At 36.7% G+C, this 17,231-nt stretch overlaps 1 protein-coding gene and 1 long non-coding RNA gene across 2 annotated transcripts; one reads left to right on the top strand and one right to left on the bottom strand.

Annotated features, from left to right (window-relative positions):
* Nucleotides 1-3,841: 3,841 nt before the first annotated feature.
* LOC133300829 (uncharacterized) lies at nucleotides 3,842-5,778 on the top strand. Its single transcript, XR_009750106.1, has 4 exons — nucleotides 3,842-3,971; nucleotides 4,911-5,054; nucleotides 5,263-5,570; nucleotides 5,673-5,778. It is a non-coding gene; the product is annotated as an uncharacterized LOC133300829 (long non-coding RNA).
* Nucleotides 5,779-14,179: 8,401 nt separating this feature from the next.
* LOC133300843 (uncharacterized) lies at nucleotides 14,180-14,623 on the bottom strand. The gene has a single exon (XM_061500431.1). The coding sequence runs from the start codon at nucleotides 14,621-14,623 to the stop codon at nucleotides 14,180-14,182; it is 444 nt and encodes a 147-aa protein (XP_061356415.1).
* Between the last annotated feature and the right edge of the window lie 2,608 nt (nucleotides 14,624-17,231).

The following is a 17,231-nucleotide window of genomic DNA, read 5'->3' as shown; positions in this document are numbered from 1 at the left end:
ATAAATCGAGCTTTCAGAATTTCTTTGAAAGGTTTATATAAAATGAAACTAGACACTTGGGGCTACGCGTGCATATAAATTATAGGAAAATCGGAGGTCCGTAGCCCTAGCACGCTAACTTGCAAAGTGCTCGCAAAACAATTTACACTTAGCTTTCAAAACATCAGAATTCATTTTTCGTAAAACGTTTTCAAAAATCCATTTCCAAAATACTTGCTGGTCATAAAATCATAATGCAATAATAAAACCATAGTTCACAATAATATAAGCTTCTCAATTTCATACAGTCATCCATAAAATTAATACAATCACAGTAACATGCCCAACAGTAGAAACCAACAACAAATATCCAAGTCCTCACATGCTTTTGCGTCCTCCTGCCATTTTATAAAAATAGCAGCCCCAAAGGGGTGAGAGAAATCCCAGTAGTGTGGCAACAAAACCAATAATGCAGCAGTATTAAACTAGGCACAAAATTATAAATAGTCGCTTCAAACATGAAGTCCTTTTCACCATATAACCTTTTCATCATATATCCTTTTCATCATATATCATATTGCGTATGTAACGCCTTCATCACGCTCATAGCACCGTCGTGCGCGTGCATACACAGTGGAAATTCCATGCACGACACCATCATTTGGGGAATTCCACTGTGGCCTATGCGGACTGACGCCAACTGTCCCAGTACCCTGATATCAAGGGATGCCTATATGATGCGTGCTCATACACATGATCCTGTATATAACTATTCTACATTTCAAAGCCTACATGAATCTATTGTATGCATGCCATGAAATGCGGTCACACACCAAACAGAAAAATGGATCATGATGTAAAAATGCATGCACATATCATTATCATCATTTCATATTCTTACCATTGCCATATCATCATCATAAAATAACATTGAACATATGTGAGCAACACATCACAATTTCATACACTAGCTAATAGTCACATTAGGTAATACCGCCTAACACATACCTCGTGCGTCACAATTAAATTACCAGGCAGCAACAGAATAATCCAAAGTCTCAAGTGTTTTGCGCACCTAATATATCATCGTACCAAATCAGAATTTCATACAACTATCCCAATAATTTCTAAGCTCCTAAATCATGCACTTTCATCGAATTAAAGGATTCTTAGGGTTAATTACATTCTGCCCTTAATAGTATTCCATTCCTTACTAGAAATTACCATTTTTCTATGGTTTACATCATGAGTGGGTTCGGTTTTAAGGCTTCTCCTAAGAGAATAATTTTCTGACTTCATCTAATTTTAATTAAATTTATACAACAACAATATTCGACATCTTTCCTAAGTTCCCACATTCTACTCTATTGGTTTCACCATGGTTTCTTCCCTACTAAATTCTGACTTTACGATAAGATTACCAACATTTAATAACAAAACAATTTCCAATATTCCCACCAAAGCAGGATCTGATTTCCCCTAGCAAAACATCAAGAATTTTCGTTCCCCAACTCAACTAATTTTCCTACACTACAAGAAAAGTTGGATATAGAGGCGGTGTCATAATGGCTGATTTAGAAACCGACTCTATATCTACTTATCTAGTGATTAACAAAGCCGTAAGCTACTTAAAGGTTTTTTTTTTTTCCGTGTTTGCAGCAAAGCATTTCCTAACAAAGCCTCCGATATCTAGTGATTGATTTTTTTAACCAATTTTTTCCTTCCAATGAGTTCTATTTTTTTCTAAGCTCATATATTTGGGTATTTTCTTTCTTCATCTTCTTTATTTCTTCTTCACTAGGTTTTAGATTGATTTTCTAAGCTCATACTGGTTTCGATCTTCGCTCCATTTTGGAAGATTTTTGGATTTGAAGGATAACAAGGTGAGAATTTAATTGACATTTTTATGGCAAGATGTACAACAAACCGTTTCAGCAATACCATCCACCAGGTCTCCTTGCCCATTACATGCTTGATAAAATGCCCAAATGGATCATGAGTATAATGGATTATAATGGATCCGAGTCCAAACGCCACCCTAACGCTCGCATGAGACTCTACGACGATCTGCTTCTAAACGGGTTAGCCTCGTTCATCCATTGTACTTCCTCTATGTCCCCCTTTTTTTATTAATAATGAATTCAGTGATTTTTGTGTATATCTATATATATTGGGAAATTCGATTGCATTTAAACCCAAATGTTTTTTATGGGAAACATGGAACTGTCTTGGATAGTGGCACAACTTATGCATACCTACCAGAAGCTGCATTTCTCGCATTTAAACATGATGTAAGTTCTTTCATAAATATTATTGTAGAAAGTTATTTGAGTTGCATTTTTTAATCTCACCTATTTTCTAAACAAATTGAGTTTTTTTTTGAAGGACCAATGAGATTTTTGTATTCTCATCAACTTTTTGGTATTTTTTTTTGTTCAAACTGATATGCTTCAGTTGTTTTTTTTGTTCATTATGTGTATGGTTGCTTATTTTCTTCATATGTTTTTTTTTTTTTGCACAGGTATCTGTTTTTTGGATCAAATCATGTAGATTCATGCGCCTAATCGAATAAAAAGTTGTTTTCATTTTTATTTACAGGAACACCTTAAACAAAGGGATTTGTCTTTTGTATTCAGGTTACAGGTAACAAAATCTTTTCTTTAAATCACTTCAAATGCTCACTTTCTGATTGCCTTGTAGCTCTTTATTTCGTAGTTGAACTCAAGTTACAGATTCAACTTCAAGTGAAGGATCATTTAATTGACATTTTTCAAATATTTTTAACCGAGTCAGAATTTTTATACAATTATGTCAAGATTGTAAATAATGTAATGAAAATTCAGCACTTATTGTTTGTCAAACAAACACCCTCTTGGACTCAATTTCTTATGTAAATAATCAATGATATCACTTTATAAAAGGCTTCCTCCGAATATAACCAAAACATTTGAGCCTTCTATTGGTCCATCTGCGTCACAGTATAATTTACATCTAGGTATTGTAAGCTGCTGGTATTCTATTTTTATTTTAAAGTATATATAAAGATATCATGTTTAAACATGGATCAGATGATGCACATCGCCTAAAATAGTACATGATGTTTTTAATTTATTTTTTTTAAGAAATTAGTGTGATCTCTTCGTAATTTATACGCTCACTGATGACTAATCTGCTTTCATCAACTTAAATATGCCTGTGAACTCCAAATTTCTCAAATAACAATTATAATTTCATTTAACATCAGCTACATAGATATGAAGCCTTACATTACAGAATTGGCAGGACTCATAGCTCATGAGTTAGATGTTAATACTTCACAGGTTAGAAAATGAGTCTTATAGGATATAATTTCTCATAATGATGACATGATGACATGACACAGAAAAAATCTTCTACTTTATAAACTAGAAGGTAATAATAATTAAAATATTTTTTTATTACTTTAGTTCACACCTTTCATGATCAATAAATAATTTACTAATTTAGATGATCTAAAAGGTAATAAAAGGGAAAAAAATTTGAAATTATAAAATTGATTTTCTTGTTATAGTACCAAAAATATGTTAGTATGGGCTTTTATTTGAATTATAGAATTACGGCTTACCAAAAAAAATTATAGAATATTTTTTCAATTTTGAATATTTTAATTTTATTTTTTAAAAGTTATGAACTTTAACGCCCGAGATTATAATTTAAGATAATAATAATTAAAACATTTTTTTATTACTTTAGTTATACCTTTTTAAAATTTTAGTGCCGGTTTAATTTATACTGGACCGCGTGTGGTTTTCTTTTTTTATTTTTATAAACTAGACCTTCTTTATTTGGGGTAGGTGGTTTGCATTTTATCACTTACTGGTGACAATCTAGCAAGAATTCTCATTTGCATTTTTTTTAATTTTTTTAGAGTACTGTGCTCATAGCAAAATACCGACTTCAGTCCCAGAGCTTTTGAAAATTCTGTTTCGAAAGATCTTTGTTTAATGAAAAAGGTAACAATAGCCTCTCTGCTTTCTCTGTTCTCCACTTGCTTTCTCCACTTGTTTCTATCTATGTGTATTAATTCGTCGTCATGCTTGTATATAATGGGGTTTTCACATTTATTATTGGTCAAACTTTCTTGTTGAGAATTTTATACAGCTTTTTCTATGAGAACATTGAAATTTGTGTAGGTTTAATAAGCAGTAAATAATAGGATTGCAGATTTTAGATAAACACAGGACATGATGCATGAAAAAGATGGAATCATAATTAAATTTATGCTGGGAATATGTCTTAGCAATTTGATTTTGGACCTAAGTGAAAAATCACAATATGGAATCATGAAAAACATTGGAATCATGCTGGTTTTCTCTTTTTTAATGCTTTTTCTTTTTAAAAACTGGACATGTTTGTAACTGCTTACTCTCTTAACAGCTTTCAGTTTTAATGTCTGTGCTGTCAGCTATTACTAAGTTTGTTCTTTGGATCCTGGCTTTGTTGCCTCTTTTTTGTTTTGTTTTGTGTAAACTGATTAGGGCTTCTAGTTTTTGCTAGTGGGTTTCAGATTTGTAGTTGCATATTTTAACTGGGTTTGCTATAGTTTTGGCTACTTTTTTTGTCTCATTTTGGGAATTTCAGGTAATGGGTATCATCTCCAGCATGCTTGTTGGTTTGTTATTGGTTTATCGCTGTTCTCAACATAAAGAAAGTTGTATGATTCTTATAAACCAAGCATGCTTGTTGGTTTATCTCTGTTATGGAGAAATTTCTGATTTCTGCTTTCTATATCTTAGTTGCATGATTGAAGAAAAGTGAATAGACTAACACTACAACTCAAGAAATTTTATGATGCAATCATGCAACACTATATATATTGGTTCCAACATACATTAAGTTTTTATTTTGTTGTGTAATGTATAAATAATTATTCTGATGTATTTCCTTTGCAGGCTCCTAAATGGCAATGAGCTACCTGGTAATTTACCAGAAGAGCTTGGCAACCTTTCGAACTTGACTAGACTCCAAGTTGACCAAAACCAACTCTCTGGTCCTATACCGCAAACATTTGCTAACTTGGTCAAAGTTATACACCTGTGAGTGGATCTCCTACCTAAATATGTCATAACTTGGTTTAAGCTTTCGAACTTTCAAAGCTACCCAAGCTTCTGCACTTGTCAGTATTTAAGCTATTTTTTTTAATTTCCCTTGTGGTTTAAGACTTCCATTGCTTTCTGCAATGCTTCTCCAAATTCAAACTTGTATACAAGTTTTCAGTGTCTGCTTGTTGAAATGACTTTACAGGCTTATGCACAATAATAACTTATCTGGCTATCTTCCACCAGAAATCTTCGTGATGCAGGGTTTGCGAATAATGTATGTTTTACTTCTTCATTGTTTAGATATGTGTTTTTTTATTTTTTATTTTTTCTTTTGGTTGGTATAACGGATGTTGACATGCATCTGCTTGATTTTCAATGCCAATTCACTCGGTTTAAGGGAGTCCCTACCCCCTTCCAATTTTTGGTTTTGTGAAAAAGTAAATATCTTGCTCTGGTGCGATAAGCTGACATTCTCGTGATGTTCAAACTATAAGATTTTTGGTTTTGTAGGTACAGTCTTATCCTTCTAATTTTCATATTTATTTTGTTTCCCCTTGCAGCCAACAAGGAGTTATTTGTGCTAAAAATATTATTTTTTTAATTTTAATGTAGGTAGCGGAGCAACATTCTCGTGCTCAACTTTCTTCACATTCTGTTACTCATCAGCCATAGTAGATTTTTTATGTTTAAACATTTGTAGTTGTATTGACATTGTGATTACTTTTGTGATTCATTTGTAAAAGTCTTATGTACTTTGTTTTTGTCATGTTTGGATATATAATTTTTTTACGTTACGCTTTTTAAATTGATCTTTATAATTGTTTTTAGATTTTAATGTTATAATAATAGGTTTTATTATAAATATTGATTATAAATAATAAATGTTTTTATGATCAAAGAAATCTTTGAGTAAAATTATATAATTTAAATGGATTTTACAATTCAGTGGCTGTTTGAAATATTTTTGTTCACCAAAAAAAAAATATATTCATTGAAAATACCACAAAAATTTAATTTAAAAAAAATGAATTACTTGATTTAGCGGCTGTTCAAAACCGTCGCTATAAATAAAAATTATTTATTATTCTTAATTATGTGCGTCGGTTTGTATATATTCTGCGTCGGTTTTCTTTATCGCGTCGGCTATTCCGGCGGTTCCTGTAAACCGACGCTAAAATTTTTAACGTCGCCAGTTTCTAAGTCGGTTTTCAATTGGACGCTGGATTTTTTAGCGGCGGTTTAAACCGCCGCGAAATCTAAGATAAACCGCCACTAAATCCCGTTTTTCTTGTAGCTAGGGTGCGCTTCAAGGGATAAACATGCTGTCCTCTTTATTTGATTCATGAAAAGTTAGATATGTCCTAAATCACAACCAGACAGCCCCAACCGTTATAGTAAGGTCATTTCCATGGTTTCTTTAACCAACAAAATTCAGACTTCAAAAGTAATTTAAACAATAGAAAATCCAAATCTGTTATACATGCAGTTTCGTTTTTCAACATTCGTAAGGTCCTCATGACTTTAGTTTACAATCAACTCTATTAACTTAAGGCTGCGCTAAGGAAGTCTTTAAACAAGCTGGCCAATTAATTTTATTACATGTAAAGCTATGTTCATTATTCTAATTCCACATAATGCGTACGAACAGAACAGTAAGGTGGACAAGAGGCTTAAGGTTTGGTCGTTACCTCTTTGCCGTGCACAAGACAAGCAACTCTTCTAAGGAACCAGCACTACCCTCTTCAACTCTTCTAGTATACGAATTAACGCTCCTTGATAGATGAGGTTCGATCAACAAGAAAAGAAAGGGGAAAAATGCTGAGTGATTTCGTTCCCCGCTCAATGGAGCTTGCGGCCTTGCTAGAAGAAAGGGAAGGGAAAATGCTAAGAGTCTTGTGTTTGACTCAAGGGGCTCATGGCTGGACGGTGTGGAGAAGGAACTGGAGTTTCCTTTAGGTTTCTTCCTAATGATGCTCACGGTCACAGAGGGATGAGGAAAGTGTTCAGAACTTTTGGTTGTTTCTCAAAGGTGTACACGGTTTAGAGGAGGGAAAAGGAAGGGAATCCAAATCTGGTTTGTTTTCTTTGTTAGTTACTTACGGTCTTGGAAGAGTGAGAGGAGGAGGATGTTGTTGATTTTATTTAGCAAAGAATGGTCAGCTCCCTTTCCTCCTAAGATGCGCACAAGGTGAGGGAAAAGAAGTCTGAATTCAGAACCACAATAACATCATTCAGTTCCCTTTTTTTTGGTTGTATTGGCTGCATGGTTGGCAAGGGCTGACTCCTTTTGTGTAAAGTTGCAAGTGATATAGACTTTCTCTTCTCTATGGTACGCATGGTTGAGTGGATGGGTGAGTGAGGCTTTGGGATCAATTGAGGAACATGGAATTCAGATTTCTCTTTACCTAGTTGGCGTCTATGCAAGGGGAGTGTAGGGGTCTTCTTTGACACACGGTATGCATGCAAGGGCTGAATTTGATTGTGAACATTAGACTTGAGATCAGATTTTCTACTCTACTCTTAGCACATGGGCTGACGCACAACGGAAGAGTTTTAGGGCTGATTCAGTTTGGGTATTCAAGGGCAATGAATTAAGATTTTTCTTCCAATCCATGCGCATAGAAAAGGAGAGATTTAGGTGGCTAGTCTCACTTTTAAACCAATAGAACACATGCATGCTGACCTACTTATTCTCATTGTGCGCATGCTAGTGCAAGGCAGACTAGGGATTGTCTAAATCTACAAGCAATCAGCTTGTTTTTGGTCCACTCATGCGTATGATTAGATAAAGGAAAGATGAGTGTGTAGCTTGTTACCCAATGGGAAACAACATTCAGATTTCTCTCCTAGATAAGCTAATGGGTGAGTGTATGCAAGGGTTTATTTTGTACTGAAACAAGTCCCCACTCAAGGGTTTGGGCCGTGGCCCTTGGAAGGAGTTAGTCCAAAAATATTTAAGTCCAATGATGTTACTACTTAGGTACTAGCCCACAAGATTATAAGTTCTCCTATCTTTTAAATATTTTTAATCTTTCTATATATTACACTTAAGTTATTCGTTCATTTGTAATGGAAGGTTCACATGCCTAAATTAATATTCACTTACCATGGTAATTCGAGCAATCCTCTAGCTTACTTTAATTCCGCTCTAGGATAATAGCTATATAATTCATAACTAAGACATGTGTTACACATAATTCGAATTTAAAATAAGTATCCCCATTCCCTATAGCAATATATATTTTCTTGATTACGAGGGATGTTACACTGATGAATGCCGTTTCTGGCATTGTTTTGTGAATGCCAATATCTTGCCCTCTTCTAATCTGTCAGATGTGAATATTGAGCGGGCTTCTCTGTTATACATTCTTATTGGGCCAGAAAGATTGGACATTTCTACAGTATTAACTGATAGAATTTATCATATGGTAAAAGGGAGTAGACGGAAAGAACATCTGGGTTTTGCTTCTCTTATTTCCAACTTGTGCACCAGGGCAGGAGTGCTTATCGTTGAGGATGAGGAGTTTGATATTCAGCCTGCATCTATGCTGACTTTGGCTACATACACAGATCAGTGTAATAAATCTGAGGTTGAGTTCAGAAGCAAAAGCCAAAAAGCTACTAGGCCTCAATCTCCACGTGTTCCACGTATGCCTATTCTACCTCAGGTACCTGAGCCAGATGCTCCTGAAACACATTATGCTTAAGCAGCTCCAGTTGTTCCACAGGGACCTTCTCTTACTTTTGATTTTTATGGAATGCAACAACAGCTTTCACGGCTGTCTATTTAGAATGAGAAGATCATTATGCAGGGAGAGTATTTTCAGCGCTTCCTGGAGCATGCATATCCTACTGTCCCATTTAAGACATTCCATCCTGTGTACCCAGATGTTCCTCCTCCCTATGTGTATCAAAACCCTTATCCTGCTCCAGCTCCAACTGATGTTCCTATGCCTTCACAACCATTTATGGATCCACAGCTCTATCGTCCTGTTCCTGACCCATTCCATGCTGCTAGGAGGATGGTCATGGAGGAGAGTGACGATGAAGATGATTGATGTCTCCTTGCTGACGGAGATTTAGTGTATTTTAGTTTATTTATCTTTTTAGTACTTTGCTGTTTTATCATGACCATATGTTGATGTTAGGGTCACTTTGCTGTTTTATGTTTGTATATTTCCCACACATTCTGATGCTGTATTGTGCGCATTATAGTATCCTATATGCCACAGTTTGTTCTTGGTGCAGGTTTATCATCCATCTTTTGGGATTGATTATTGCTGGAGACAACAATTCTTTAAATCTGGGAATGGTAGGCTTTAGGAAAGCATTTTGGAACTGCAATACTTTTATCAGGGGAGATATTCTAAACTCTTTTAATTTTTCTTAGTCATTTTAGTTAGTATTTTGTCTTTATCTTTATTTTGATTGATCTGTTTTTCAAGCAATTCTCAGGTTTAAATGTGCTTATCTAGTTAATGTGTTTGACTGAATTCTTAGAAGTATATTGTATGACTTTCTAGCATAACATTGCATAGGTATAATTAGATTACACGATTGCTCGTTTTTCTGAACTGATGTTGTGAAATTCTGATAAAGTCTGAGGTCAATTTTCTTGAGTCTATATTGATACCATAGCTGTGAGGTTTGAGCTTAAACACTCAATTTTCTTGTTGAGAGATCTCACTGTTGTAATATTCTAGAATTTGATCTGTTTCTCTGTTATGCATGCATTGGTTGAAGTGATAAAGGCATTTTGTTCTTGTTAGCTTTTAGCCAAAAATAATCCACCTGTATTAAATTTTTCCATTGTTAGCCTCCTTGAGCCTGAACTTATTTTGTTGATAAATGACCTGTGGCCTGATTGATGGCTTAGCCTATATTCAAGTGACTTACCTTAATTGAGATTGAATTACTGATGTGTTGAAAATAAAACAAAGAAATTGAGGTAAGCTCCACAGAGGTCAAGTAATTAGGGGAGGTAAAATTTCATCTGTGCCCTTAAAACAAAGAGAGAAAAAAAGCAAGAAAAAGAAAAAAAGGTGAATGTAAATAAAAGGTGGCTGAAAGGAATTAATTCCCGAAATTCTGTGGGAATGTTAGTGGAGCAAAACCATTGAGTTGAATGTGTTAAAGAGAAATAATATCAGTTTTAAATCTGATTTTTGTTTGAGTTACTATCCATATATTCCTACCCCTCAACCCGGCCAAGTTACAACCTATGAAGTCCTTTTGATCAACTGGTGCATGTGTTTTATTCTTCATTTTTAAGAATTTTTGAGAATATGATCAAGCCTATGGTAGTATTATAGCTGTGATTGAATGAGTGCTCATGATACCCTTAAACACTGAGTGTTGAGTGGACATTATTTATCTGTGTGAGGGGTAATCAATGTAGACTTATATCTTTAAGAAGCTGATGACATTGTTGGAAGCTTATGATATTAGGTCAGTCATGCATGGCAAAGTGTGTCTGAGAGTGTCTATGAATTGTTATGTTGGATTAATTGTATATTTCCCGGATTTAGTCTTGTACATTGCTGGGGACAACAACGTTTAAATCTGGGAATGATTTGATGTGCCTCTGGCAAATGTGGTTTTTCATGTTGAAATTGATAAGAATTGAGTCATTAAAGAGCAATTTAAATACATATTTGCTAATTATATTGATTCTTTCTATGTCAATGATATTTCTCACCTATTGTTGTGTTTATATAGGTAAAAGAAAAAATATGCAAATTATGGAAGCCTTATGATCTACACCACTCTGCTGGAATTTCAATGATGCATAAAAGTCGTGAGCCAAATGGCAGAGAATTGGCGCGTACTCGCACCAAAATGACGTAAAGCGGCGCTGGAATTGGGGATTTTCACGCACGAGGCAGTGACACGGCGCCTAGTGGCGCCAAAATGGCGCCAGTTTTTGGTAAATTCTCACAGTAGCCGGCAATTAGTGGCGCCACAACGGCGCCCACTGACACCGGTTTCCGGACTCAACGCGGTGATGTTTGAATGGCGCTACCCGTCGCCACACCGGCACCGGTTTTTGTGGAATTGGCGATTTTGGTAGTGGCATGGCGCCGACTGGAGCCACACCGGCGCCAACTGGCGTCGGTTTATGGGAATTGCAGTACCATGTTTTCTGAAGGGAAATTTTGGAAGAAAGAAGCGAGGCATATAAATAGGATCCTCATTACAGAATTAAGAACGGAGAATACCTATTCTACTGAAAAGAGACGACGGTGGTGCTCCGAGAGGATTATGCAGATCAAGTTCTTCTTCTACTTTCTCTTTAATTTTATGCTTTTATTGAATATTGAATTTTTAGCCATGATTATGCTTGGCTAGTTTATTTTTATTGTAGTTAGGGTCACAAACCCTATGTGAACCCTTTTCATGCTGGATTGATTATTTTCGCTCGTTTATTTTAATGTTTTTTATTTTTACCCTGTGCGTATTGATGTTATTTCTGTTAGACTTGATCAACCTAATAGGAGATAATAATTTGGGAATTAGGGCTCGCAATAGGAATATTAGGGATTTTTATTCTGAAAGGGGGTAAGGTGACAATTTATGCATGCTCTAAGGATAGACTTGTGTGAGTTGCAGTCGTTTGATTTATCGTGATTAATTCTTAATTTCATGCGGGGTTGCTAAGGGATTAGGATTCCAATTGAATTAAAGGGTTAGATTGCCAAGGGATTGGGATTTAACTAATTATTTAAGATGATAATTTGTCTGAGCTATTAAATTGAATGAACGTTGTCAATCAATCCAAAGTTTAAAGTGGGGATCATATGGTGCGTGTACCTTAGCTGCAATGCCTTTTATTATTCTTACAAAAATCCATCTCAGTTGTTTTCTCATAACCAAAATTCAAAAACAAGTCTTTATTTTCAGTTCTCATTTTACACAAATCGACAATATTTGTCACAAACTCTTTGAACTCCTCCATTCTTGAAAGGACTATTAATTGATATACGATCACAATCCCTGTGGAGACGAACTTTACTTATCATTATATTACTTGTGCGATCGGTATACTTGCCGGTGAGCATCAGTGTACTTACCCATATGACCCTCTGTTAACACTTCTTCCATCATTTGCCCCTTCGGAACAATTAACCGATCTTTGTAGTATTTCACATTAGAAGCATCGGTAAACACAAAATCTTTCCCTTTCATCATTTAAATCCCTTCATCAAGCGCTTGGGTCGTTTTAACTCTCTCCATAAATGAATTTCGGACTTCAACCGTAGTCATAAAAGATTAAGTCTCAAATGGTGTCACAAAAATTCTCAAATCTCTGAACTCTTCAATCAAATCATACTCCGCAATCATCATGCTAGCCACACTTGTGGTCTTTCTGCTCAAGGAATTAGCCACTACATTCGTCTTTCCAGTGTGATACTGAAGGTCAAACTCATAATCTTTCAAAAATTTCATCCATCTTCTTTGCCTCTCATTAAGCTCTTTTTGATCGAACATGTACTTCAGGCTTTTATGGTCACTATAAACTGTGAAAGTAGCACCATACAAGAAGTGCCTCCATATTTTCAATGCAAAAACCACAGCCGCTAACTCAAGATCATGAGTAGGTTAGTTCTCCTCATGTGTTCTCAACTGTATAGAAGCATAGGCCACTACCTTTCGCTCCTGCATCAACACGCATCCTAATCCATATTTGGATGCATCACAATAGATCTCAAATCTCTTTTCCGGATCAGGAAGAATCAAAACCAGTGTGGTAGTCAACTTATCTTTCAATTCTTGAAAGCTCACATCACACCTGAGGGTCCATGCAAATAGCACCCCTTTTCGGGTCAATCTAGTCAATGGCAAGGCGATTCTGGAGAATCCATTTATAAACCGCCTATAGTATCCTGCTAAACCCAGAAAACTTCAGATTTCAGTAACACTCTAGAGTCTCTCCCAATCCAACACCGCTTCTATTTTACTCGGATCAACCGCCACTCCTGCAGAGGAAATGACGTGTCCAAGAAACTGTATCTCATGCAACCAAAACTCACACTTGGATGGTTTGGCATATAACTGATGCTCCCTCAATATTTGTAAGACTATCTTCAAATGCTCTACGTGCTCTTCTTTACTCTTGGAGTAGATAAGAATATCATCAATAAATACCACTACAAACTGATCTAGATGTGGTTTGAAGATTCAGTTCATATAACTCATGAACACGGTTGGGGCATTAGTAAGCCCAAATGGGATCACTAGATACTCATAGTGCCCATATCTGGATCGGAAAGCCGTCTTCGGAATATCCTCTGCCTTTACCCCGATCTAGTGATATCCGGAACGAAGATCAATCTTCGAGAACACTGAAGCACCCCTGAGCTGATCCAACATATCATCGATGCGGGGTGGAGGGTACTTGTTCTTCACTGTTACCTTGTTTAGTTGCCGGTAATCCGTGCACAATCTCATAGTCTCATCATTCTTGTTCACAAAGATGACCGGTGCACCCCAAGGAGATACACTCGGTCTGGCAAAGTTCTTGCGGGAGAATTCTTCTAGCTGCGTCTTCAGCTCTGGTAACTCCACTAGTGAGATAGGCCCCACACAAGGTACTAAGTCGATTGAGAATTTAATCTCCCTCTAAGGTGGAAAATGGGAAATTTCTTCCGGAAATACATCTTCAGACTCGCACACAACCGGAATATTCACAGTAGGTTCTTTGGAGTCTCCTACAAGTCCTCCCAGGACAATATATCTTGCATCTCCCTCATTTAGAGCCTTATTTAATTTCTATGCCGTCAAGTACAAACTGTCAGGCTTCTCTCCTTTTGCAGCAAAGAAAACCCTTCTGCTACAACAATCAAGCATCACACCATATCGAACCAGCCAATCCATACCCAGATGTTGTGTAGATTCATGCCTTCAAGCACTATAAAAAATGTAACCCATTGGCAGCAAATTTCGATATAAAGGAGGGGGTAGCTCCTGAATCAAACATGGCATCAAAAGCATATCATCTGATAAGAATAGTACCTCTGATAAGGTTTAGAGACCTCTCTGCCTCCTCTTGTGTCACCACATATACCCTGGCACTAGTGGGCGCCATAAGCTCCTCTATGGCTCTCTAAGTAGGCACAGACTTAATGGGAATAGTACTTCTGTATGTCCTGACATTGCTTAATCATTGCCACAAAGTCTCTGGTACAATGACCAGCCAGCTTTTCTGCAATCATTTCATTCAAGCCCTTCTTGAATCTATAGGCCTTGTCTTTTGGAGTGAGGGGAGCTCTACCATAACAAGAATATTTTTCCAAGCGGTTGTATTTGCTCAGATATTCATCCACTGTCATGCATCCCTGCCTGAGGTCTTCAATCTCGCTTCTTTTCTTTTCCCTATCTTCCTCCGGGAAATACTTAATCAGAAAATGTCTCTCAAAGAGTGGCCAAGTAATAGTATGCCCTTGGCACTCAAGCGGGTTCCTGACATTGTTCCACCAGTCTGATGTGTCTCCCTGTAACATATACACAGCATATAGAAGCTTCGTGTTGGCAATACACTCCATAACCTGAAAGATACGCTCCATCTGCTAGAGCCACTCTAGTGCTGCAATGGGGTCTCTCCCACCTTAGAAGTAAGGTGGGGAATGCTTCCTGAAAGCATTCAGCATGCACTCTCTGGTCCCTCGGTCAAACATAGGTGGCACGGCTGATCTATCAACCTCTATCACTGGCTACCTCTCGCGTCCCCCATGGACGGATGCCTATGCCTCCTGATAGGCCTGTCCTCTCCCCTCCTGTCTCAGCACGACAGGCTCAAGAATCGGCATGGGATCATCAACACGTGCAGCCTGCTGCTGCACTGGTGGTGTAATTGGTGGTGGAGGTCCACCTCGTACCTCAGTTAGCAGTAGTCTCATCATCTTGGCATTTTCCGGTCTATTTTGGGCTATCAACTCTTCACTAGCCCTTCTCATTTTCTCCCTATCCGACTCGCGAGCCTCTTCGATTATTTTCAAATCAGCTTCCCTGGTTTCATTCAGGGTCTGCTGTAATGCTGTTATAGCTGCAACAATAGGATCAGAGGCAGGTTTTGAACTGTTCGCCTGGGTCTCCCCCGAGGTGCCACGATCACTACACAAAACTACACAAGGTATAAGTTAGCTACACTCAATCAAGTGATAGCATATGCAATTTCATGACACTCAAGAGACACTCAACAAACAGTTCTAACACTTAAGCAATACATCGGTGAATGTCCCGGTGAAACTGCTCTGATACCATAAATGTAACACCCCGTAGTACTCCGGTTGTTAACATATATGATATTTAGCATACACAGCGGAAGACTTTATCTTAAAAGAATAATAAAGCGTCTTATAAAAATACGAGTAAACTTTTTCCAAAATATTTTCTAAAACATTTTCAAAGCGTTCATCTGATATATTGCATTCGCGTAACTTTAACATCTAAGTCTATTGATTAAAACCATTTGGCCATCACTAGTGGCCGTTGACTATCCAGATATGACATCAAGTGTCATTCTTGACGGAGTCTCACGGACAGCATAACAGCTGTATTTCGGATAATCGGGAAAATAGGTCCCACACATACACAACCTGATAGATACAATAATTAAACAGACAGATTGCAAGTCCCACACAGAGTGCAATCCCCTCAATGGGTTAATACAAACAATATGGCTCAATGCCCAATTAACTAAGTACATATATCAAGTCTATATAAATTTCCAAACGTCTAAGCATCAGTAAGTAATCCATGGCTCCAATCATACAGTCATAAGCCTATATAAATACATTATATAATCTCAACATAAGATAATTAAGCATGTTAATAAATATACATGCCATCATAGGGTCTAAACATAATAAAGATAAATCAGCAGCGTCATCCACTACTCCAAGGTGGGGGCTTTAACCCTAGAAGCATCACCACTACTCTGGGTACCTGAAATGTTGTCCCCAAACGGGATGAGATAACACATCTCAGTAAGCTCAAGGTTCATAGAGAATCCTCTAATCCCCTGAGCCCACTTTCTGCATGACAAGTCAAATATAAAGCATATAATACAGGCATACAGCATAAACATAGTATCATCATATCATCCTTGTGTAACCCCAGGGTCAAATCTATAGACGATTACACATGTGTGACTCCAGGGTCAAGCCATAGACAGTCAACACAACCTCTGTATGAAATAGCTCCCAGAGTCAAGTCATAGGCAGCCTACATACCATAATCACTGGCCAGGGTCCTCATAACATATATCATCAGTGCATCATCATAACATCAAGAATCATATAACATCTATATGAATGTGAATGAATGCACATATACGTTATACCACATACTTTCATACAATACAACCATAATGTCCATCATCATGGTGGGTCCATAAGAGAGAAGAGAAACCAGAACTAGGAGCTTACCTCACTGAGCTTATCACAAATCCAACTCCAACAGTAAAATACGTATGCTCCAATAAACCCACAAGTGTCAAATCCTTTAGGTAAACCTAGAGTAGAAATCATTTATATTATTAATACTCAATCACTTAATGATTCCATATTTCATTCTTACATGCCAATAATATGCCCATTACAAGTTTAGACCAATTATTACATAATTACGTATTTTAGTCTATTATGAAGTGTTTTTCACTTATTACACAATCAACCATGTAGTTTAAGCACCTTGCATGATCTTAGAATCACGCACTAGGATCACTAAGGTAACTTAGATTATTTTCACTCATCCAAGCCATATATATACTTATTATAAGTTACTAAGGGTTCCCATAAGCCCACTTAGCTTAAATATCACTTTTACGGTTTTTCCATAACTGTACATGCTTCTGTTTTCTAGTCACTGTGCGCAACCCACCTGTTATAAAATTCTCATCATTTAGTATATTAATCTATACTCAATTACCTTTCCAACAAGGTATCACAAGCCTCATGTTAAGTTTTCTAGCTCCAGTTATTATCATTTAAAGTTGAACAAGCAAAGTTGTCTGCCAACTCCGAACAGAGCCCTAAACATCCTTTACCTTTTCTACGATTTTGGAAATTCTACTAAACAAATTGCTCTCAAATTTTTATGCAGACAACTAGACACCTTCAACTTTAATTAGACATATTATGAGCCTAATTTGAGTAAGAACGTATGGAGAAA

Source organism: Gastrolobium bilobum, unplaced genomic scaffold (genome assembly GCF_033153095.1).
Source record: "Gastrolobium bilobum isolate Gb01-03AN ecotype WA unplaced genomic scaffold, APGP_CSIRO_Gbil_v1 utg49218, whole genome shotgun sequence".
In the NCBI taxonomy this organism is placed as follows: domain Eukaryota; kingdom Viridiplantae; phylum Streptophyta; class Magnoliopsida; order Fabales; family Fabaceae; genus Gastrolobium; species Gastrolobium bilobum.
This window is presented reverse-complemented; position numbering and strand designations above follow the sequence as displayed.